At 47.1% G+C, this 25,071-nt stretch overlaps 1 protein-coding gene across 4 annotated transcripts; it reads right to left on the bottom strand.

The window, feature by feature from the left end:
- Nucleotides 1-1,127: 1,127 nt before the first annotated feature.
- On the bottom strand, nt 1,128-21,077 carry PAQR6 (progestin and adipoQ receptor family member 6). 4 transcript variants are annotated; one of them, XM_083417218.1, is made up of 8 exons: nt 20,807-21,077; nt 10,444-10,652; nt 9,214-9,341; nt 8,142-8,347; nt 7,884-8,010; nt 4,816-4,912; nt 4,121-4,265; nt 1,128-3,153 (listed from the first exon to the last, which is right to left on the bottom strand). In XM_083417218.1, exons 2-8 carry the CDS (start codon nt 10,492-10,494, stop codon nt 2,882-2,884), a joined length of 1,026 nt encoding a protein of 341 aa, XP_083273344.1. In that variant the 5' UTR covers nt 10,495-10,652; nt 20,807-21,077; the 3' UTR covers nt 1,128-2,881. The 4 variants fall into 4 exon arrangements, with proteins under 4 accessions (XP_083273344.1, XP_083273346.1, XP_083273345.1 ...); XM_083417220.1 differs by lacking the exon at nt 20,807-21,077 and adding an exon at nt 20,559-20,680; XM_083417219.1 differs by lacking the exon at nt 20,807-21,077 and adding an exon at nt 19,275-19,852.
- Nucleotides 21,078-25,071: the final 3,994 nt, after the last annotated feature.

Raw genomic sequence — 25,071 nt, 5'->3', positions numbered from 1 at the left:
TCTGATAATTAACAGTCAAACAATTAGCACCATCAGCTAATGAGCCACCGGCCTTCTCCAGGCTCCACCCTCTTCAAGAACACACTAAAAACAGCCTCAAACGCTCAAAAGTATATCTCCCACTACATCCTTTGGACTTTCATTTTTCTGGGAACATCTGGACAGAATTTCCTATCAGGTCTGGGAATGTCCAGACACAATGTCCCACCAGGGTTGTGTTCCTTATAAGCTTGCTAGGACAGCTAAGGATCTGCAATTCTACATCCTCGGATTTGCAAGTCTGGGGTTTCCTTGGTTTGGATCTCATTCCTCGTACAAAATATGGGACATCTTGGGGTTTCTGTAGTGAAAGGAATGAGTCTGCAGAGAATACTTTCCTCTAGTCGTGATCCTAGACAAGCCACAAGCTAAGCATTGTGGCCTTCAGATTCTGCTGGTCTTGGCAACATCTCCATCTTTCATCCCTACTGATGGGCAGCCTGGAAAGACAGGAACGGAAGTGGCTCTTGGCCTCATCCAGCTACCCATCTTGCCTCGTGAATCAGATCCATGTCAGCGCCACTCAGCCAAATATTTCCTCAACTTGCGCTTGAAGATCTCTAGCGATGGAGAGTCCGCAAAACTTTGAGTTCAGCAGTCTCCAACCTTCTCAGACCCAGAACCCATTTTTAGCCCAGACATACATTGGGAGACCCCACTTCTTAATTATTAGTATTTTTAAAAGTATTTGTATATTGCAGCTTTCCCCTCAATCTTCTGCCTGCTTGCTGTTTTGGACTACGACTCCCATAAGCCCCTGCCAGCAACTGGTTATCATGATTGTGCTGCTAGTGCAACCCAACTAGGTCTGTAGGTCATCCCAACCCACTAGTTGCAAAACAGGTGCCTTAGGCAATGGTTCCCAAAGTGGATGGTACACCCCCTTTGTGGGGGTGGGGTAGGGGGATTACTTGGGGGGCTAAGAAACAAGCGAGTGGCAGAGGGTGCTGGAGGTGTAAATGACTATCAGACTGTGAAAAGCTGGTCTCACTGGAAATGTTTAGTTGGGGTTGGCAGTTATTTTAATTTGGGTATAACTGTAAACTGTTTACTATAGTTGTTATTATTGTTGTTATTATTGGTTTCTATTGATTTATTGGTTTGTTTGTTGCCTGTATAGTATATTCTGTTTGATTATAATGTTTGATTATATATGCTGTAAGCCGCCCAGAATGGCTGGGCAGGATATAAATTAAATGATGATGATGATTTTGTTGTTGTTGTTGAATTAAATGAACTACATAAATAGTTTCAACTGGATTTTGAATAAATATGCAATTAATAGCTGCTGCTTAGATTTTTATTGTGTTATGAACTTCCTTCGTGGGCTGTGCAAACTGCTATTCCGAAGGATTTTTTTAATGAGGGGGGCCCTCTGGGGATGAGTTTATGGAACCAAGGGGGAATGGACCAAAAATGTTTGGGAACCGCCAGCTTAATCCATCGCAGTTGTGCACCTTTATGGATCGTCCCAGCATTCAACCATCTTTTGCATTCTGAGCCCATTCTTTGTCTAATCTTGCTTACAGGAGGCACAGAGAATTCTCATCCTGCTGTTGCTCTCATTTCTTACCGCAAACGGATTTAGGCTGGGGCCTTCTTGCGTAAAAAAACCCCTCACAATGGCACCCAACTATGGTAGTTGCACTCACTCAGAATCTCCTCTCTTCATTATTGGGGAACTTCCCAATAACTGGTTAACAATTAATGAGTGCAACTTGGGGTGGGGAGAGATGCCATTTGGGTTTTCGTGCAACAAATAAGCTGTGCAATCCAAAAGAAAGGCACACACGCTTAGTTCTTTTGTGGGCGGTGCTATTCTCTTGCGCCAAGTGTGGAGAGAGTCCTCTCTTTCTGGGGTTTTGGCCCACAGAGGATGCCTCCACCCTCTTGTGTCACATGAGAATCACAGGATAGTAGAATCGGAAGGGATCTTCTCATCTAGTCTGTGTCCCAGCCACAGCTGGAGAATCTGAGACAGAATGCAAGAAGTGTGAGGGAAGTCCCTCGAGAAAAATGGGTTGGAGGTTGACGAATAGAAAGGAGGGCCTTCCTTGTACGATGCAGGATTAATGGATGGAATTTGTTGCCCCAAGGTGTGTTGAAGTGTGGGTGGTTTAAAAGGGGGAGAGAAAAATGGATAGCGAGCAGGTCTAGGCTCCATGTTCAGAGGAAGCCTCCCTCAGAATACAGGATGCCTTCACCCTTTCCCTGGAGGTATCTGCTTGCCATCATTGGAAGCAAGAGTTATGTAAGAACATCAGAAGAGGCCTGGAGCTGGATCAGGCTGAAGGCCCATTCTAGCCCAGCATCCTGTCCTCAAAATGGCCGACCAGATACCCACAATGGGAAGCCCGTGAGCAGGACTCTCAGTGCAACAGCAACTCTTCTGAGGAGAACATCTGAAGAGAAAGGACGCGGTGCCCAGATATTTAGAATTTAGCACCCCTGGAAGCAGAGCTGGATGGAAAGTGGAAATCAGGCTCTGTGTGGTAGGAGAGAGAGCCAGCAATGGCCGTCCCAGGCAGAAACCCAAGTCCACTTCTCTGACATACTGTGGGGGGAGGCATTCAGTTGTGGGTCTCCGCGCTGCACACCCGCGAACAGTTGAGTCCCAACCAAATGTTTAAAGTGCTCAAACTTAGAAGGAACATTCAAAAGGATCCCCCCACCTTCTGACACAGGCGCCACGTTCCTCTGGAACACAGAACACTGAGGTATAAAGTGCGACAGCAGAGAAAACGCTCACCCCAGGGGCTCCCAAAGGAGTCGCCGCCTGAAGGAGGCGGAACAAAGGTCCCTCAGAGAAACCAAAGCCAGAGTGCCGCCAGAGAGGGCTCTGTCACTGCTCCTTGGGCCGCTCCACCTCGGGGATGTTGCTCTGCAGAATCAGCGTCGTGCCGGAGGACCGGAGAAGGACCATGGTGAAGGCAGCCACAAGTGCGAGGTTGCCCAGCAGGGCAGCTCCGAGGATGGCAAAAGTCCGGGTGAAAGTGGCTGCCGGGGCGTGAGCACTCAGCCAGGCCCGGCGTGAATGCAAGTCCCATAAAACAGATTCCAGTTGGAAATGGGTGCCCACGACAGCACAGATGTGGAAGAGCTGGTGGCTGTGTCCTGTGGCGGGAGGAAGGGAATTATTATTATTATTATTATTATTATTATTATTATTATTATTATACCTTGCCCTCCCCGGCCAGAGCCAGGCTCAGGGTGGCTAACAACAATAAAATCACAGTAAAAACATAATGGGGGGGGGGAATTTAAAATACAGGTTAAAGTGCAATTTAAAATGCAGCCTCATTTTAAAAGTAGCCAATAAATCAAGACCATAAGGGGAGAGAAACATAAGGGTCAGACTGAGTCCAAACCGAAGGTCAGGCAGAACAGCTCTGTCTTGCAGGCCCTGTGGAAAGATGTCAAGTCCCACAGGGCCCTAGTCTCTTGTGAGAAGAGCGTTCCACCAAATTGGGGCCAGTACTGAAAAGGCCCTGGCCCTAGTTGAGACCAATCTAACCACTTTGTGACCTGGGACCTTCAAAATGTTGTCATTTGTGGACCTTAAGGTCCTCCGTGGGGAGGAAGAAGAAGAACCGGGGCTGGATAAAGCCAATGGCCCATCCAGTCTGTTCTCACCGTGGCCGACCAGATGCCTTTATCGGTCAAGCCCAAGAGCACTCTCTCCTCCTGTGGTTTCCGGTAAGTGGTACTTAGAAACATTTCCCACTTCTGACTTTGGACTTGATTAAGGTAAAGGTAAAGGACCCCTGGACAGTTAAGTCCAGACAAAGGCGACTATGGGGTTGTGGCGCTCATCTTGCTTTCAGGCCGAGGGAGCCAGCGTTTGTCCACAGACAGGTTTCCGGGCCAGCAGGACTAAACTGCTTTTGGCACAACCAGACACCATGACAAAAACCAGAGCACACGGAAATGTCGTTTACCTTCCCACTGCAGTGGTACCTATTTATCTATTTGCACTGGTGTGCTTTCGAACTGCTAGGTTGGCAGGAGCTGGGACAGAGCAACCCCGTTGCAGAGATTCAATTATCTCCACCCCGGCCCACCCCATCCCCCCTTCTCTTACCAATGTAATCGAAGCGCCCAGGGGCCAGGCGCTCCGGCAGGTGGGAAGCAAAGAGGAAGCCGGTAAGGGCTGCGAAAAGAAGGTGGTAGAAGTAACCAGGGACGGAGTCATTCCAGGCGCAGTCTTCACCAAAGCAGAACAAGAGCTGAAAGGTAAGGAAGTGGCATGAGTCAGCCAGGAAGGGTGGCCCTGGAGGGGAGGAACAGCGACACCATGCCAAAGCTACCTGCTTTAGGGGACAGCATGAGGAGCGAAGCCACCTGCTTCCTGTGGCACCATGAGGAGAGGAAAGAAATGAAGGCAAGAATTTGCATCTGCATGGCATAGCAAGACTTGGGTGTGGGGAGGCTCATCCCAAAAACTATTGGGACTAATCTGGATTATTGGTATGCGATTGTGAAGGTAGGGGAAACTGCACATTCAGTCCTTAGAGGCCAAAGTAAAAAAATATATGAACGTAAGAACAGCCCTGCAGGATCAGGCCAGTGACCCATATAGTCCAGCGTCCTGTTCTCACAGTGGCCAACCAGGGAACCCAGCAAACAGGAGCTGAGCATAAGAACCACACTCTCCCCTCCTGCGGTTCCAGCACCTGCTGTTCAGATGCATTATTGCCTCTGACTGGAGCCCCTGACAACCCTCTTCCAGCAGAGCCCCCCACCCCCAAGGCTACATTGCCCCCACCGTCATCCTACCCTGTAGAACAATGGAATGTTGTCAAAGAGGAAAGGGTAAGCGAAGGCTGTAGTCCTCAAGATCTTGCACAAAGAAGGACACTCCAGTTCCAGGAATCTAGACCAGGAGACCAACAGGAGGAAAATAAAAGTTCCAATTAAAAGGTGGTGAAAACAGCCTATGAAGAAAAAAAGTCAGGTTAGGGTGGAGTAGCAGTTTTGAATCTCTGGCGTGAAACAGAGCATCTAGATTGGGCTTTAAAACAGCCCCCTGGCACTTCATCTACAACAACCTTGTAAGAGGGCAGTTGCCCAGTTGGCACTGACCTCATGATGGGGGACTTTTCAGTGGTAGTTCCCCCCAGCGATGTAGCTAGCTGCTCGGGCGCGGCATACGCACCCTGAATCTGGGGGCAGGGCAAGCTGCCTACGGGGCAGGGCAAACCAGAGCAGAGCATGCTGCGTGGAGCCTCCACAGGACGCAAGTCCCACGCTGCCGTTTCGGTCAGTGTGGAGCCTGCAGGCGCTCAAGCCACTGTGTCCGCCTGCCCCCCCCCCAGCTACCTGTCTGAGTTCCCCAGGTGTGGAATGTCCTTCCCAGCACAATGTGTCTGTCTCCATCACTCAGTGTGGCGTAGTTGCTGGAGCGTTGGACCAGGATCTGGGAAACCAGGGTTCAAATCCCTCACTCCGCCATGAAGTTAATTGAGTGGTCTTGGGACAGTCACTCACTCTCAGCCTAGCCTACCTCACAGAGTAGTTGTTGTGGAGATTAAATGAGAGGGAGAGCCATGAAAACCACCTCGAGCTCCGTGGGAAGGAAGGAAGGAAGGAAGGAAGGAAACATACATACATACATACATACATACATACATACATACATACATACATTAAAAGCTTCTAAAAAGAGGGCTGCCTTCAGAAACAATGAATGAATAAATATTAACTTGCAGGAGGAATTTGAAAACATTCCTGTTTGCCTTGGCACTTGGTGGCTGAAAGATACCGTTCCTAGCAACCTCAAGATCAGCAGGCAGAAGGATGTTTTCAAATGTAATTGCTTGTAATTGCTTTAAGAACATCCTGATCTGTTTTAGAAACCTTTGGCTTTGTTTTTTAAATTGTGTATCTGTTTGCTACCTGGGGCTCCTTGAGAGGTGTACTTTATTATTGTTGTTGTTGTTGTTGTTGTTGTTATTTTTAATCTACATTCTGAAGATAGGCATTGATTCAGAAAATGGAGGCCTGCAGCCACGCAGCAAACTCAGGGCCAGGACAACTTAGGCTGCCACTTAACCTAGAAGTAAACCCCATTGAAGTCAATGGGGCTCACTTCTGAGCAGACGTGAGTAGGAGTCTTCTATAAACCTCAGTGCGCTTGCACAGGAGTAAGTGCTGCTGAATGCACTGGGACTTCAGCGGTCATAGAGCCATTGAACTGTAGATTTGGAAGAAACCCAACGGTCACCTAGTCCAACCCCTGCAACTGTGTGAGCCCAAAGGCCCTCTCAGCCAGAGTCTCACTGGAGGAATCCTAACCCCAGCACTTTCAGTCCCAGAACTCCAACCTCACCTGAAATCAGGCTGGGTGGGTTGCACTTCTGCAGCTCAGATATCAGGCCAGGGACATGTAATGTCAACCTTAATGGACCCTTGCCCCAGGACCCTTGCCCCAGGCTTCTTTCACCTAGTGATTTATTGTTTATTTATTTTGCATTCTTTCTTTCTTTTTTAACAGCAAAGGGACCCCCCATTCCAGGTATATGGTTGGTGGTAGGACAGGACATCTCCATTTCCCCTTGTTCTCTTCTCATCCATCCCCACCTGACACAAATCCTTCCTGTCATATAACCGGTAACTTCTTCTTTTTTGTAATTATTATTATTATTATTATTGATTTTCTTGTTTTACAGAAGTAAGTGTAATGCCTCGTATTCCCCCCCCCCCATGTAACATTTTTACAAATCCGTTTCATTTGTTGAGGCATTAGGGGGAGAAGAGAAAAAAGAAAAAAGAAAGGGGGGTGGAGAGAGGGAAGATGGATGGGGTGGGGTCGGGTGGCGGTGTTTCTATTATGTTTAATGTATGTAGAGTTTGGTGTCAGCGTTGCTTGTGTTGTTCACTTGTGTTCCTTTGGTGGTGAGAGAGGTTGGGGTTGGCCTAGGGTGTGATTGTTTGCTTGTGATTGGCTGTGGGATCTTTGTTTCCTTGTGTGAGTGAGGTGGGTGGGTGTTTTGGATCAGGTTAGCCATATTGATTTGTATGCTGTTGGTGGATTATTGTCATTGTCCTGTTGGGCTGTGTATGTGATAAAGGGGAGCCATACCGGGGTGAAGGCGTCTTCTTCTGTTTGTCCCCGTGTCAGTTTCAGTTTATTAGTTAATTTTTCTAGTAGGGCTGTTTCCCATACTATTTGGTACCATTGGTCCATGCTTACTCCTGACAGGTCTCTCCAGTGTCTGGCTATGGTGTTTCTGGCTGCTGAAAGTATAATCGGTAACTTCTGTGTTTTTAAATCTACATACAAAAACTATTTGCAGTTTCAAGGTTACTTAATGATCTGGTGGCAGGTGAATCTACAGACATCCTGCGAGGATGATTTAGCAAAGTTCTTGGTTTGAGCTGAAGTGGTTTTGGGGAAAGTGTGCCGCTTTTTAACTCATATTTGCTAGCAAACATCAACTGCATAGTCTCACTCCCTGTTTGATGTTTGACAAGGTTCTGAATTATAGAAAGCGCTGGATCTGAAGCCATAGTTGGCCCAAGGTTGCCTTGCTGGCAATGTCCAGATCTTTAAAATAAACTGAGCTCCAAAATGCAGCCTTTTTTGAAATCTGATATGCCACAACTTCACATCTGTGCAAGATACACTGTTTTCATTTCAGCTCTGACCTCGGCACGGCACAAAAGCCTTACCCAGTGCTTTTTTTTCTCTGGGGGCACCCAAGGCTATGAAATAACAGCGCCTTCTCTCCACCCCCACCCCCACAAATGTTTAAAGTGTGGCAATAACAGTACAAACTTCATGGTGAGGAACGGCTCCTTCTTTTTCCTTAAAAAAATAAAATAAAAGCACTGGCCTTACTTACCGGGAGTAACAAGACAGGCTGGTGCAGATAAAGGAATTCAGGGCCGCCAGGGGGACAAAGCAGTGGTGCAAAGGGCCGTCCACCCAGACGTCAGGCATTGCGTAGGCTCCATATGTGATAGCGCAGCCTATAATAAACAGAGAAGAAACTTGCTCAACCTCTGTTGGAAAATTCAAGACAGATTAAAGGGAGTCCTCAATGCAGCACATAGTTAACCTACGGAACTCCCTCCCACCAGCAACTTGAAAGCTGCCTCACCCAAACTGTAGAGACTGAGCGCTCCGTAGTCCAAGAAGTAGCAGATGTGCCTGGCATGGGTGGACATGGTGCTGAACGTGTGGGCACAGCTGGAGGTGAAGGGGTAGAGGCACACCAGCACCATGTAGGCCAGGAAAGGCCAGCTGTAGGTGTCACGCCAGAAGTCCAGGCTGTCGGAGAGCATCAGGAAGCGCCACAGAAAATACCTGCAAGGGGCAAAGGGCATCCAGGAGAAGGACAACGGGACAGAGGTTCCCAAACCTTTTCAGCCCATAGTCCCCTTGGTTCCATAAACACGTCCCCAGTGACCTTATCTAAAAGCATTGTTCAGAATAGTACAGTGGTGCCCCGCAAGACGAATGCCTCGCAAGACGGGAAACCCGCTAGACGAAAGGGTTTTCCATTTTGGAGGTGCTTCGCAGGACGAATTTCTCTATGGGCTTGCTTCGCAAGACGAAAATGTCTTGTGATTCCTGGGGGTTTTTTTTCGCTCCCCACCCCCTTTTTCTAAGGCACTAAACTGCTAATAGCCTTTTAGCAGCTAATCCGCTAATCCCTTAAACCTTTAATAGCCGCTAATAGCCGCTAAACCGCTAATAGCGCTAATCCGCTAATCCGCTAATGGGCTTGCTTCGCAAGACGAAAAAACCGCTAGACCAAGAGACTCACGGAACGGATTCTTTTCGTCTTGCGAGGCACCACTGTAGTTTGCACAACCCAGTAAGGAAGGTAACAACACAATGAAATCCGAAACAGGAACAATTAAACTGCATGCTTTATTCAAAATCCAAGTGAAACTATTTAATCGGTTCAACAAAATTGATGAAGTTGATCCTGTGGTACCAGCTTTCCAAAGTCATATACAGACCCTCCAAGCGTCCCTGTTTTCCAAGGACAGTCCTAGATTTACAAAAGCCATCCTGGTTTCTGATTCGATCCCGAATGTCCTGCTTTTCCTTAGGATGTCCCTATTTTCATCAGAGAAATGTTGGAAGGTATGGAGTTATGTGACCCGCAAGCCAAGGAGATAAGTAACTACACAGAACGCGGCTGAAAGAGGCTGCAGACTTACCACGTCGGCAAAAAATGTGTCCAAATGTTGATGGTTTCGTTGTTCAGCTGAAAAGAGCTGAGGACGCAATCCAAGGCAGAGCTTTTGGGGTGACGGTAGCCAGAGATGATCCCATCTTCCCAGAAGATCTACAAGACAGGATTTGCCCAATGAGACACTTTTGAATTGCCAAGACAGAAATTTAGCAGAAGTGAGGCCTGCATGAAAAGCTTTATTGAAGTGTCCCGTCACTACAACTCCACCTGCAGCAACAGACTCTCCTTAACTTTAGTTCTGTTAGTTCAGAGGTAGGGAACCTTTGGCCCTCCAGATGTTGCTGAACTACAACTCCCATCAGCCCTAGCAAGCATGGTCAATGTGGAAGGGTGATGGGAGTTGTAGTTCAGCAGCATTTGGGAGGTCAAAGGTCACCAGTGTGACTACCAGGACCCCCTTTGGCACCCACAAAAGGTTTCAGTAGATATCCCCTCAAAAATCCACAACTGCTTGTGTTTGCTCAGCCTCCCCTGCACTGAACATGTCCCCTTATATATGCACACATTTCCTTGGGCGCCAAGAATGGATGCCCTCCCTCCTTTTTGTTCTGAACAGAGGAGAGGTACAAAGAGCTTGTCTCTAAGAGTGAAGGTGGCAGTGACTGCTGTAGGGGTCTTTCTCCCCGCTGACATGAGGGCACAGCCATGCCATGTTGTGGTCCTCCTGCCTCTCTTTCTGCTCATTCAGATGTAGCACCCATAATGCTCCGGTCCCACGGCAGCCATTTTGTGTTATGCCACTCCTGCAGGGCAGCCATTTTGTGGCTGGCGCCCACAGCACATTCTCCAAATTCCAAATGGGCCCCACTGGCCCCAAAGACTCTCATTTTACATCTTCCCTATTTCACTTTTTAACAAAACACCCCCGGCCAATAACGACGTTCCATCCCATTCCCAGAGTCTATGAGCAGAGAAACGATCCAAACAGGAGGCTTTCAACTTGTTAGGCTGCATTCGCATGTAATGTGAAAATGCTTAGAGAGTCCATGCTCTTTTAAGTGTGACTTGGAACAGCCAGCCTTCAAACCGAGGATCACCCTGTGGCAGAAATTCAACTGGTGCAGTTTCCTTGACTGACTAGCCTCCAAGGTGTGTTGATTTTAAGAGACTCTCCCGGAAAAAATCATGCGTAATGGGATTGGGTTGGGAGGAGATGGCCCCTACATCGTAAACACTGGAAGAATAATTTACTCACACGAGGTACTTGGTGGACCCTGAAGATCTGAGGCAGCTTTATTGTAAGCATTTCCAGTCACAGTGCACGGGATTCTCTTGGAGATGTGTTTTTAAGGGCAACCCTGCTTGTGGGGAGAGATTTTGCCAAGTGGTCCTGGGCAGCTGCAGTCCACAACCCCCTTCCTCCAGGTAGCTCTGGAGACGGGGATGGGGGTCAACATTTGTGTCCTAAAATGACAAAGGAAAAAGGAGGATGGGTCCGGGGGATATACATATACAGGAGAGAGAGAGAGAGAGAGAGGTGAAAATTCACCCAAGGGACAAAACAAAAGTGTTCAGAATCCAGGAGTTGCTGTCACCAAACATGGAGCTACAGAGTTTGTACAACTGAGGTCCTCCTAGCCCTAGGGTGGCAAATAATAACCTCACAATTAAATTTAACAATAAATAAATAAATAAATAAATAAATAAAACATATATTTATACAATCGAAATATATAAAAAAATTGTCCAGTAGCACCTTAGAGGCCAACTAGGTTTGTTCTTGGTATAAGTTTTCGTGTGCTTGCACACTTCTTCAGATACACAGGATCAATTTTCAACTGCGTCAGACCAACATGGCTACCTACCTGAATATATTTATACACAACAACTTTAACCTTCCCCAACATAAAAATAAAAATGGCTCTTTCGAACCTTCGGACTCTCTCCCCTCCCTCCATGGGTTCCATTAAAAAAAAAAAAAATTTCCCCCCTGCATCTTTTACCATTATCCATCTATAATAATAATAATAATAATAATAATAATAATAATAATAATATCATCTTTATTGTCATTGCCCCCTTCGGGGACAACGAAATTACTTGACTGCTCCATAAAAACACTAATTAAACAATACAGTATAATACAGCAAGGGAGATTAGATGACTTTCAAAGTCCGGGCTTTATATATTATATATAATCAGAGTTACCAAAATTCATTTCACATTACAAGTGTCATTGTATCCCTGCTAATGATTTTAACGGTCTACAGTGGTCTTTTAAGTATATTAAGAAGTTATCGATAAATCGATAAATAAAACAAAATAAACCGACATCATAAAATGAATAAGCAGCCACAAATAAAACAGGGAGCAGAAGCAGAAATAGAATCATTAGAATTGTAGGGTTGGGAGGGATCCCCAAGGGTCATCCAGTCCAACCCCCTGCATTGCACAGCTAAAGGATCCCTGACAGGTAGCCATCCACCCTCTGTTTAAAAACCTCCAATGAAGCAGAGTCCACCGCCTTCCGAGGGAGTCCCTTTCACTGGTGAACAGATTATATAAAGTGCCGCTGCCATCAAGGGGCAGAGAATTGTGTCCAGGCCTGTCAATCTGAATGCAAAAACAGCGGCAGCCTGATGCACCTCAGAATGGGGGGGGGGGGGGGAATAATTCCAGAAGGCTGTGGGACCCACTTCCCTTCCAGCTCCAGGGACTGCCAAACCCACTCTGCCAGGGGAGCACCTAGAGGCCTTCCAGCTGTTCCTATTTTCTGGCAATTCAGCACCTGGGAGAGCTTCAAAACTACTTCTTAGGCATTATCTTGCTGCAAGCTCTAAAACAGCCCAGTAAGGCAGGCCAGCAACACGACCCCCCAGCCAGCAAACGCCAGAAAGCCGAGCCCAGGGGAATAGTTGTTTACGAGGTCATGGCGGAGACCAAGGGTTCTCTGAGGGTTTCCTGATTCACAGAACAGGAACACTGATATATGGTCTCTCCCTTGCAAACAATTTGTCTAGTTTAGAGATATTTTGGTCAGGGTTTGCTGCTGGGTGTGTCAGTCTTCGTCCCCATTCAGCGCAATGGCCAGAAGCTTCTGAAGTGTGTGTTCACGTGTTAGGTCGCAATGCCCCACAACAGAGTCCTTAACTCGTCATTTTCTAAGCTTCATAAAACTTTTCAAGTCGCACTGGATCTGTTTCTCCTCTATTGTGCGACCGCTGCAGATCGCACACAGGCAGAAACAGAGGTCACCCAGTGGTTGACGGAGCATTCGAACTCTGGTCTCCAAAGTCACACTCCGAAAAGCCTTCATCTATTTTTCTGTCCGTCCAAAGAAAGGGATGCTTGGCAGGGTGGGAGATTTCTCATAACTCTTAACTGCACTACAGCACACTTTCTAAACCACTATCCCAAGATGATTTACACATAGAATAATTAAAACAGTTAATGCAAAAAAACAAAAACAAAACCCAACAACAACCAGCAAATACATTTGTAGTGTTGCTCTCCACCCCAATCTCTCAGCAGGGCGAGATTCCAGGAGTTCCAGGCAGCTTCGTGTTGTTTTCTTTTGGTAATGAGGCACAGCAGAGACTGTGGTGTCTTTATGCTATATAGTTTATTTACACATACATGCAACCTGAGCCTACGATGGAAGGGTTCACAGTATTATCACCCCCCAAAAGCGTCTTGTTTCTCCCAGAGAGCCAGTGTGGTGTAGCGGTTAAGAGCGGTAGTCTTGTAATCTGGGGAACCGGGTTCGCGTCTCCGCTCCTCCACATGCAGCTGCTGGGTGACCTTGGGCCAGTCACACTTCCGTGAAGTCTCTCAGCCCCACTCACCTCACAGAGTGTTTGTTGTGGGGGAGGAAGGGAAAGGAGAATGTTAGCCACTTTGAGACTCCTTAAAGGGAGTGAAAGGCGGGATATCAAATCCAAACTCTTCTTCTTCTTCTTCTTCTTCTTCTTCTTCTTCTTCTTCTTCTTCTTCTTCTTCTTCTTCCATAGCTACAGCCTTGGATTCAAACAAAAACCAAACACTGCTCTGCCTCCCAGTTTTCTGCTTCCCCCCCAGCACACATCGCTCCAACTTTCAACTCTCGCTCTGCCTTTCTAACTACCTGTGAGTTGAGGGATTTGCCATCTCACACAGATCCTCTTTCCTTTTGCTACCTTTAATGACCCATCATCCAGGCGATTGCCTCATCCAGGAGCTACCCTGGCTTAAATTTTGACTCTTGCTGGATCCAGGGGTTAGCAGGGTCTCAGCGTACAGCCTACCTCCCCACCCCAACTGATAACAATAGCAAGACTAAAACTCTAACAGGTGGACACTTCTGGTAAAGACCCATTTATCCAGCTGGGGAAACCTGCCAGAACAGGAATATCTTTGACTGTTTCCTGAAAGTGTGGGGTGCTGTTCCACAGGACAGGGGTAGAAGTTTGGAACTTGCAAGAGAGACTCTCTGGCAGACTGCAGTGATCTATTGCGTGCAGAAGGGGGTAGCATCCCAAACAGGGTTGTTGACAGGGGCAGGATGTCCTGGTCCGATCACACCAGCTACAAAACAGCTTCTGGACTATTTCCAGGCCCAATTTTGTGTGCAAGTTTCAATTTTTGACACCCTAACAGCATGGAATTGGTTGGTTTTACTGCTTTTATCTCTGCTTCGGCGCAATTTAGACAGGAAATGCATTTATACCATGTTGTTTTTTAAACTCTGTCATATGTGTGCCCCCCAGAGAAGCTCAGAGTTACAGGGAGGCGGAGAAATATTGGAAATAAATAACTGAAGCCAGATGCATAATGCAAGAACACACCATAAAACCACAAGATGTGATAAAACAGAGATAGGCTCATCAGATGATTATTTAGTCATAGTACTTGAGTTGTTGCACAAAGGCCTCCTAGAGACTTACAGTCTGTTTAAAAACATGAACATTATAATGCTGACACATTCACACATGAAGTTCAGAAAAATATATACAAAACATCACTCTTTTTATCTGTCATAATAGCACCAGGAAGTTTTGGCCACACACAAACAGCATAGGACACAGAGTCACAGCATACATTTAAATCCCAAATAATTATGGGAACTTAAGTTTGCTGAGGGTACTAAGAACTGTAGGTCTGTGAGGGGAACTACAGTTCCCAGGATTCTCTGGGGGAAATCATGCACTTTCCAATGTGTGGCTCTGCCTAAAAGCATCATCATTGGAGTCTACCAAAAATCTGGGGGGGGGGGGTGAGAAAGTTTTTTATCTGGCTTTGAAAAAATGCCAGTGAAGGTCCAAAGCTTACCTTGCTGGCAGAAAGCAGACCCTCCAAGTGTCCCTGTTTTCCAAGGATGTCCCTGATTTAGAGAAGCCGTCCCAGTTTCTGACTGGATCCCAGAATGTCCCGCTTTTCCTTAGGACATCCCTATTTTCATCAGAGAAATGTTGGAGGGTATGGAGTTATGCAGCCCCCGAGCCATCTGAAGGCAATCCTGTATAGGGAAGTATTGTTGTTTTTTTAAAAAAGCTTTAATGTTCTATTGTGTTTTTATATATTTTGGAAGCTGCCCAGATTGCTGGGGCAACCCAATAAGATGTGTGGGGTATAAATAGTAAAATTATCATTATGGAATGGGACGTCCCTATTTTCATCGGAGAAATGTTGGAGGGTTATGGGAGAGCATTCCACAGATGGGGAGGGCCCCCTGAAAAGGCCCTCTTCCTTGCCATCCCCTTCCAGGCCTCCCTCAAAAATTGGACCCAGTGATAAAACAGAAAAATCAGACAGAAAAACAATAGGCATCTGCCAAAACAAAAGCCTGCTGGTTTGTTTGTTTTTTAAAAAAAGCTTGAGCCAGCAAAGAACAACAAGAGAAGGACACAACCAACCTCATGAGGCAAGGAGTTCCACAGTTCTGGTCCATGTAAAGCACTGACCATCTCTATTTTGACAATGAGAGGGGGGGGGAGAGGAGTGGGACACGGAGTTGTCCCCCAGTTCTCCCTCCAGAATCTTTTTCCTTTCAACCAAGGAGACCTTTCATTCACAGGGGTGGGGGAAGAAATCTCTCCCCCCCCCATTTCCCCCCAAACTAGAAATCAAGTTCTCTTTTGTTCCTTCGCACAAGGCCACCATTGACAGCTGAAGGCCCTCTGAGTCACATGGTTGACCACAGAGGAGTCAAGGCAAAACGATGAAGGCTTTCGGCAGGGATGGAAATAAAAGATTAATTACTTCTTTGTAACCAACCCAGACAAAAAAGATTCTGAGGAAAAACCCGCCGGAAAGATGGGAGGGCACCCAAAGCTCAAAGGTCAGAAGGGTTCCCTCCCCCACCATCTCATTATCCATTTTTCCAATTTGGCAAAATGTTGCATCCAATAAAAATCACCAGTTGTGCTTGCCCGTCACCCCATCATCCCAAACACTCCTCCTCTTCTTCCACCCTGGCCCTGCCTCACTCCCTTCCTGCTTTCTGTCCAGTGTGTGCCAACCAGCACTGGGCTCCCTTCTTGCTGAAAAAGACCCAAGCCAAGGCTGAATTCTTGGGAGATAAAATCACCCTTTCCATCGTTCCAGCAATATTTTTTTGAAGCGCGGTCTCGAAGGCGTGATAGGTTTGGGAGCTGGGAGCAGCAAGGAAAATGAACATAAGGAGATCCTTGCTGGATCAGGCCAGGGGCTCACCTAGTCCAGCATCCTGTTCTCACAGTGGCCATCTAGATGCCTGTCTAGCAGGATTCAGGTACAAGAGCACTTTCTTTTCCTGTGGTTTCCAGCAACTGGGATTCAGAAGCACTCCTGCCTCTGACTGTGGAGGCAGGGCAAAGCCATTGTGGCTAGCAGACATTGACAGCCATGAATTTATCCAGTCCTCTCTTAAAGCTATCCAAGCTGGTAGCTGTCACTGCCTCCTGTGGCAGGGAGTTCCATAGTTTAACTATCTTCTCTGTCCTGAATCTTCCAATGTTCCAGTTCATTGGATTTCCACAAGTTCTATTGTTATGAGAGAGGGAGAAAACTTTTTTTTTCTATCCTCTTTCTCCTTGCCAAGCATAATTCTGTAAACTTCTACCATGTCACCTCCTGCTTGCCTTTTCTCTATACTACAAAGTCCCAAAGGCTGCAACCATTCCTCACAAGAGGGGAGTGGCTTCATTCCCTCAATCATTTTGCTTGGCCATTTCTGAACCTTCTTCCAGCTCTACAAGATCCTTTTTGAGGTGAGGAGGCCAGAATATTGCGCACAATATTCCAAATGCGGTCACACCATAGATTTCTATAACGGCATAATGATACTGGCAAGTTTTGCTTTCAGTTCCTTTTCTAATGATCCTTAGCATGGAATCTGCCTTTTGTACAGCAGCGGCACATTGGGTCAACATCTTCACTGAGCTGTCCACTATGACCCCAAGGTCTCGTTCCTGGTCAGACCCCACCAGTTCAGACCCCATGAGCGCATATGTGAAATTAAGATTATTATTTTTGCCACAACATGCATCACTTCACAGTGAACATCATTTACCATTCACCCACTTTGGGGAGGTCCTTTTGGAGCTCTCCACTGTGGAATATTGCAGTCAAATATAACTAGAAAGCTTAGGGCTAGTTAACGCATGAAGGGGTTAAGACCATGGAACTGTATTCCTAGACTCAGGTCATACTGCTTCACCTCCATTGAAGAAGGAAGTGAAGCTTCCCTTGTTTACTCTCTTGTACTATGTGAAACTCACCAGGCAACAAATATGAGCTTGACCGCTTCAAGCCCAGCCCCATGCTCAGAAGTATTTATTGGTATTTTGCAACCCAATAATTTTCTACCTGTGTTCTTATTGTTGCTGCATGGAATAGCGTATGAATGTGACCTTTGGAGTTTGTAAGTAAAGCATTTAAACTTACTAAATAGTCCAAAAGCAGCTGGAGACCCAAGTTTGGGAAACACTGGTTTAGGCAAAGCCCACCCAGAAACGTAGAAGTGGCATGTGCTTTATTTCTGTTTACCTACTGTTGATTCCCCCCACTTTACAAACCAGAAGTATATAAATTTTGTAAAATAAATAGTCCCCACTAGTACTGCTCAAGGCCTAAGACCCCTCCCCTCCCCACACATCACATCCAATGGAGCCATGCACTTAAAGAACCCCAACAAAATTATCCCCAAGCCCTAACACCCCTGTGGAAAACATCGGTTGCTTTGAAACCCAACAATGAGCTTCATTTTTCTCCTGGATTTACCCAACACACACATCTGCCACAGGCAAGGTTTTAAGGAGGTATTTGGCAATTGAAAAAAACAAACCTTGAAAAATATAATAAAGCCGGCTTTCTCAGGCAGCAAAAGCTTTTTTAGCGCTTAAGAGATTTTCCATATTCAAAAGCACTTAGCAGACATTAGCTAATTGAAGCCACCCGCCTTCCTTTGAAGAACAAAACAAATCCCCTCCCTCCAAGGTAATCACTGCAAATGATGCTGTGGGCTCCAAATTCTGCATTCATAAGAAGAGCCCGCTGGATTAGACCAATGGCCCAGCTAATGCAGCATCCTTTTCTCACAGCAGCTAACAAGATTTAATAAACTCGCAAGCAGGACCCAGGCAGAAGAGTCCTCTCCCCTCCTGCAGCTGCCAGGCTTCAGGAGCAGCTGTTGATAGCCCTCTCCAGTGCTCCCCCCCCCCTAAAAAATGTTTAGGGATACTCTCATTTTGACTCAAGAAAATCACTATTTTATAGTTCAAATCGGGGAAAATAAATACAGTGGCACATCTGGTTACGAACTTAATTTATTCCAGAGGTCCGTTCTTAACCTGAAACTGTTCTTAGCCTGAGGTACCACTTTAGCTAATGGGGCCTCCCACTGCCGCCATGCAATTTCTCTTCTCATCCTGCAGCAAAGTTCTTAACCCGAGGTACTATTTCTGGGTTAGTGGCATCTGTAACCTGAAGCGTCTGTAACCCGAGGTACCACTGTATTCAGGTTTCAGATGTCTCAGTGGCTATTTTTGGTTTGATACCTTATAATTTATAACTCATAGTGCAAACCTGGGTATCTCTGCTTGGAAGTAAGCCCCACTGACTTCAGTTAGACTTGTATTAAGATAATAATACATCGGATTGCAGTCTAAATAGTAGACTGCTTTTGAAATGTACAATATGGAATGAGATGTGGAGGGCCACACCTGCACATAGACATCCCAAGTTCAGTTCTTGCCATGTCTAGGTAAAGAGGTCAGATATCCACTGATGAGAAAAACCTCTTCCTGAAACTCTGGTCAGCCAGTGTCACAGTAGACAATACAGTGGTACCTCTGGTTACAAACTTAATTCATAACCTGTCCGTTCTTAACCTGAAACCGTTCTTAACCTGAGGTACCACTTTAGCTAATGGGGCCTCCCGCTGATGCCGCTGCACGATTTCTGTTCTCATCCTGAGGTAAAGTTCTTAACCTGAGGTACAATTTCCGGGTTAGCGGAGTCTGTAACCTGGTGTTTGCAACCCGAGGTACCACTGTACAGTAAATGGACAAAAGTACAAAGATTCACCAAACGTTTAGGGGTGTGCGTACCCCTGCACACCCCCAGGAACAAAAGCACTGGCCCTCTCCTCCACAAATGTGTCTAATCCTCTCCTAAAGCCACCTAGGACCCCCCACTCCCAGGTTTCAATCATCCAAGGGTCATCTAAATCCAACCCCCTGCGCAAATCTGCTTTTATAGCTGTCACAAATTCCATGTTCTCCTGTCATACAAACACACGAATGAATATATGAAATACCCGGCGGTCCACAACAGCTGGTCCGCAGCCCCAACTCCCCAAGTCCCCCAGCTCCTCCTAGGGATTGCCGACCCTGCTAGCAGGCATTTGGGTGGGAGACACAAGGACCTCTTTTTCAACAGTAAAGGCAAGTCAACAGTTTTGCTTACCACAGTGCTTTTCATTCCTGCCATGCTGAGCTGGAAGCAAGTTGTCCTCCCACCCCAAGTTTCTAGTCCATGTTGAGGAAAGACAAAGGAAGCCTAATGGCTGCGCAGAGCAGAACACAAACCCACAAACATCCAATGTGGATATTTCCCTCAAATGCTTACCTTGAGTTGACCCCAAGTCTCTCCTGAGTGATGGCACTGGCATTCTCCATACACACTGGCTTCTCATGCCTAGAAAATCTGATTTTTGACTCCAACCCTCACTTTCCTCTTCTTTATGAGATAAGGAGTGAAGGCTGGTTCTGGCAGTTCCCAAGCAGGGCATAGGGATGACGTACCACCCCTTATCATTTGTCCTCAGCATCTGGCCTTCAGGGCTGAACATGGAGATTCCATTTCCCTATCATTCATTTTTATTGCCTTTGTAGCCCGTATTTTTCTCCCCTTTCTTAATTTAATCCCCACAACAACCCTGCGAGGTGAGGCTGAGAGGAATAGTGGCTGGTCCATGGTCGCCCATGGAGCTTTGTGGCTGAGTGGGGATTTGAACCCAGGTCTTCCAAGTCCTAGTCACTTCTCCACCCCTGGCTCTCGTGGGTGATAACTATGAACAGTTATCTGCTCCCCCATGAGTTGTCCAACCCCCCACTTTAAAAAACCCCACTGCTAACATCACATTTAACTATGCAGTTGTCTGAAATTGTGGATCAGTCACATAGATCAATCACACCATTGATTTATAAATTTCTTTCATGCCGTCCACTCCTCCACCCCCAGTTATCTTTCTCCCCCCCAATCTAAAAAGCCCCCAATAGCCTTAGACTCTCCACACAGGGGAACTGCTCCAACCCCATCCCATCTGATGGGATGACCAGAACAACACACACTAGTTTTGAAATTTTAATGCTAGAGGAATCACATCAGGGACTCACAGCTAATGCACCAAAAAAGCTCGGAGAAATCCAAATTCGGTACCAACAGTCAAAAGGGGCACAGTTAAGTCCTATATCTAATTCCATTGGTCCACCTAAAAGGGATACCGAAAGCTTAGCAGCTGTGGGTAAGACATTATGGGGATGTAGGTCCCCTCTCTCCTGAGCTGGGCACAGCTGCACTGATTTGTAGAGAAAAAAATCCCAATCTCCCTCTCCTCCCCAAAAGTTGCACTGTCTTCAAATTTAAGCCCATTTTAGAGCTGGGTAAACTGAGGCTCTCTGCTAAGGAATGGACGCAGGACCAGGCTGGTGCAGAGCAGGTGGCTTGATCCTCCTCCTCCTTTTTCTCAACTCTGCCTGCTAAAGTCCTGCTTCCTGAGATAATGGCTGGCTACGCCAGGACCTTAAGGCCAGAATCACAGAACTGTAGAGAAGAAAAGGACCCCAGGGGTCATCTAGCCCAACCCCCTGCAATCACAGCTAATAAATCCCTGATAGACAGCCATCCAACCTCAGGCTGAGATCCACTGGGTCCAGCGTGCCAAGGCTGTGAGGACCAGGCACATCGATGCGCCCGGAAAGATTTTCAGCTGCATCCTGAAAAACTTTTGACCAAGGCAAGCTCAAAAGTTAGTTGTTTTTTTTTAAATAACTCAACAGCTGGCACAGCAGGAAGGAAGGAAGGAAACCACCGCCCAGGCGAGAAGAATGAAAGGCAGGCAAGGAGGCCGAGGAGGCTGCCAGCTTGCAAGCAGTTACCTGCTCCAGAGAGGACGGACCCTGCGGGGCAGACCCCCCAATGAACCGCTACCAGCACTCCATCTTGTCTGAGTTGCGGGGCCTGCAGCCCGGGCTCTGAGCGAGCTCAGTGTGTTTCTGTTTTTCCCCCCTTAGTTTTTACTCCCCCCGCCGTCTTCTTCCCTAAGCTACATTCCTTGCCAGTTCTGGTGGCGGAGTGCCAGGCCGCCCTCCCCGTTGGCTGCAGTTTATGGGCGGAAGGGGAAGAAATGGGCCTCTCTCTCTTCGCAGAAGCCACCACCATCAGGAGCCAGAAATGCAATAAAAGAGCCCTCATTATTCCTCCCTCCTTCAAGGCAGAAACCTAACGTGTCTTTTTAAACAGGGGATCTGCAGCTGGAGTGTGGAGGGGGCGGGGGGGGGGGGAGATGCGAGCCACAGCAGGTTCCTTGAGGACATTCGTTTTGGGGGTTAGGTTGGGTGGGGGGAGCGCATTTCAGGAGGTGCCAGAATTACACAGCCGGAGCAAAGCCAGGTGTCAAGCTGAGAGCCTCTTGCATTTTCTGGAGTGACCCAAAATTTCTGCTTCCAGATTTTTGAATTTGGAGAGACAATTTCCAGTGAAATAAGGCGGGCGTAACTGAGGACTGGAACTCTCCAATCCAAAATGTCTCATATTATATAATTGAAATCGTAATTAAAAAGTTATTTTTATTACTCCTAGCCAGTGCAGTTGGGGTACTTGGGAGTACTGCTCTGCTTTCCTTTGGACCACATAAGCAAGGCTGGGGGGGGAGGTGTCTTGTCATCTGGGCAGTCCAGGACCACCATGCGCACTGCCCAGGCTTGCACCCTCATTTTGGTGCTGCTAATGGAGCGGTTTGACTTCACCCCTGGAGGTGCACTCCACTGTCCTTCAAGGCACATGGATGCCAACAAGTTGTTCTGAACTGTTTTTAATGTGTGTTCCAATATTGCAACCCATCTCAGGGACTTAGGGTGAAGGGTGAGACTGGCTTCACATTTCTGCCGTAGGGGCAATTAAGGATTTTTAAAGGGGCGGGAGAAGAATTCCCTTTTAAAAAAACTGTGCACTGAACAAAATGTCTGTGGAACGCAGCCCTGACCCAGAATTCACAACCAGCTCCCTTCGAAGGAGGTTGGAAGATGTTTTTGACAAAAAAGGTAACACAAAAGCCTCTTTCTGCTATTGTTGTGCGATCTGGGTCAGTTGACTGGGGAGACGGCTGTGGCGTTCTGCAGTGGGCACAGAGGCTAAGTAAGTGATTTAAGGGCATCGCAGCAAGGCGTGGAGCTCAGCGCTGAGAGAACTCATTGTAAAAAAGGCAGGCTTCAGACCAGCTTCGGAGCAAAATCTTGCAAGAGGGAAAAAGCGACCCAAGTGTTGGGACATTTAAATTTAGAGAAACGGCAAGGAAGAGGCAACATGATAGAAGTTTATAAAATAATGGATGTCATGGAGAAAGTGGATAGAGGATTATTATTATTATTGCCCCTCTTACGACCACAGCTCGTGGACATCCAGTGAAGAAGAATGTTGGAAAATTAAGGATGGATAAAAGGAATTCTTCACACAGCATGTAACCTATGGAACTCTCTGCCACAGGACACAGTAATGGCCAGCAACCTAGAAGGCTTTAAATGAGGATCAGGCAAGTTCTGGGAGAAGGCTATGGATGGCTACTAGCGGCGGCTCAGTTCTGCCTCCACAGCTGAAGGCAGGGAATGCTTCTGAATACATGAGGGAGGGAGGGCTCTGGAGCTAAGGTCCTGCTTGTGGGGATCCCAGAAGGGGCACCTGGTTGGCCACTGTGAGAACAGGATTCTGGACTAGATGAGATCCCATTGGGTTGACCCAGCAGCCAGGCTCCTCCTATGTTCTTGAAGTGCAACCAGCAGAGCTTATGGGAGAGAAGCCACCCGACATATTCCACTTTTTCCAAGTGACAGGCATAGTGCTGGCTGAGACTGATGTGAGTTGTAGCCCAAAACATCTGGAGGGAATTAAGCTGGCCAAGGTTGGGCCAACTGAAGAGGCCGCAAAGCCAGAGTAACGTACACAGCAAGAATTAGCACAATGGCACAAAAAAACCCTATGATCTAGCAGGTGTTAGCTAGGGCCAAGTCCCACTGAAATAGTGTTCAAGTCATGCCTAACTTGGAAGCACCACCGGGCTCCAGACCTGGTCTTGGTTGAGCTCAGCAAACCTAAATGCTAGAGCTGTTTCCCAAATCTCTGTTGTTGTTGTTGTTGTTGTTGTTTAGTCGTTTAGTCGTGTCCGACTCTTCGTGACCCCGTGGACCAGAGCATGCCAGGCACTCCTGTCTTCCACTACCTCCCGCAGTTTGGTGAAACTCATGCTGGTAGCTTCGAGAACACTATCCAACCATCTCGTCCTCTGTCGTCCCCTTCTCCTTGTGCCCTCCATCTTTCCCAACATCAGGGTCTTTTCCAGGGAGTCTTCTCTTCTCATGAGGTGGCCAAAGTATTGGAGCCTCAGCTTCACGATCTGTCCTTCCAGTGAGCACTCAGGGCTGATTTCCTTCAGAATGGAGAGTTTTGATCTTCTTGCAGTCCATGGGACTCTCAATGGTCTCCTCCAGCACCATAATTCAAAAGCGTCAATTCTTCGGCGATCAGCCTTCTTTATGGTCCAGCTCTCACTTCCATACATCACTACTGGGAAAACCATGGCTTTAACTATGCGGACCTTTGTTGATAAGGTGATGTCTCTGCTTTTTAAGATGCTGTCTAGGTTTGCCATCGCCTTTCTCCCAAGGAGCAGGCGTCTTTTAATTTCGTGACTGCTGTCACCATCTGCAGTGATCATGGAGCCCAAGAAAGTAAAATCTCTCACTGCCTCCATTTCTTCCCCTTCTATTTGCCAGGAGGTGATGGGACCAGTGGCCATGATCTTTGTTTTTTTGGTGCTGAGCTTCAGACCCTATTTTGCGCTCTCCTCTTTCACCCTCATTAAAAGGTTCTTTAATTCCTCCTCACTTTCTGCCATCAAGGTTGTGACATCTGCATATCTGAGGTTGTTGATGTTTCTTCCTGCGATCTTAATTCCAGCTAGGGATTCATCCAGCCCAGCCTTTCGCATGATGAATTCTGCATATAAGTTAAATAATCAGGGGGACAATATACAGCCTTGCCGTACTCCTTTCAAATCTCTGCTAAAACTTCCCAAATTAAAGTTGCAGGTCCATTTCAGGTACACTCAAACATGTTTCGAGTAAGGATGATCTGCCCCTCAAAAGCAACACAGGCTGCACATGCTCAAGAGTGCAGAAGGCCATCTGGACGCCACAGAAACTTGGCACACCCCCATGTCTTAAAGAGGAAGTTGCATCTTGCAAAGGGACACAGCATGCCTTAGAGGAGTGGTTTGTTTTTAAGCCCCATGGGAGTTCCACATTGGTGGAAACTTAATTATGTTCCACATCCACATTTTCAGGGATTTAAAGTCCTGTCCACCCCTACAACAACAATATAATAACAATTTATTATTTATACCCCGCCCATCTGGCTGGGTTTCCCCAGCCACTCTGGGCGGCTTCCAACCAAATATTAAAAACAATACAGCACCAGACGTTAAAAACTTCCCTAAACAGGGCTGCCTTCAGTTGTCTTTTTAAAGTAAAATTGTTGTTTATTGCCTTGACATCTGCTGGGAGGGCGTTCCAAAGGGCAGGCGCCACTACCGAGAAGGCCCTCTGCATGGTTCCCAGTAACCTCACTATACTATAACCTATACTATAGGGTTGGGGCAGGATCCATCCCCAGATGGCAAGGAGGCCAGTCCAGATCAGAGAATTGGTCAGATGCCACAAGCAGCCTTCCTATGGATGGGCGATTTGGACTCACGAGAAGTTGGGCGTGGGCAAACTCTCTTGGGTATGCCCTGCTCGTTTCAGAATCAACTGGAAAAAGAACAACTCTCTTTGTAGAGGAAGTGGGAGGAAATCAAGGGGTTCCCCCATCCACCTTTGCCCCCATCTCATCCCCTGTAACTCAGACCACATGAAGGCTCCAGAGCAGGCATCCCCAACCTACGGTCCTCCAGATGTTTTCACCTACAACTCCCATGATCCCTAGCTAACAGAACCAGTGGTCAGGGATGATGGGAATTAGTCCAAAACATCTGGAGGGCCGCATGTTGGGGATGCCTGCTCAAGAGAGACACCAGCAAACCAGAATACAGAAGCCATAAGAACATAAGAACCTGCTGGGTCAGACCAATGTCCCACCTAGTCTAGCATCC

The sequence above is a fragment of the Podarcis tiliguerta genome, assembly GCF_965153285.1.
Source record: "Podarcis tiliguerta genome assembly, chromosome: 16".
Lineage (NCBI taxonomy): Eukaryota > Metazoa > Chordata > Lepidosauria > Squamata > Lacertidae > Podarcis > Podarcis tiliguerta.
This window is presented reverse-complemented; position numbering and strand designations above follow the sequence as displayed.

Coding starts and splice junctions, on each gene's coding strand:
- PAQR6 (XM_083417218.1), bottom strand. CDS start 10,494: ATGCTTACAATAAAGCTGCCTCAGATCTTCAGGGTCCACCAAGTACCT. Junction 8,348..9,213: donor ACACATTTTTTGCCGACGTG/GTAAGTCTGCAG, acceptor TGCCCCTTGCAG/GTATTTTCTGTGGCGCTTCC. Junction 4,913..7,883: donor AGCCTGTCTTGTTACTCCCG/GTAAGTAAGGCC, acceptor CTCCTGGTCTAG/ATTCCTGGAACTGGAGTGTC.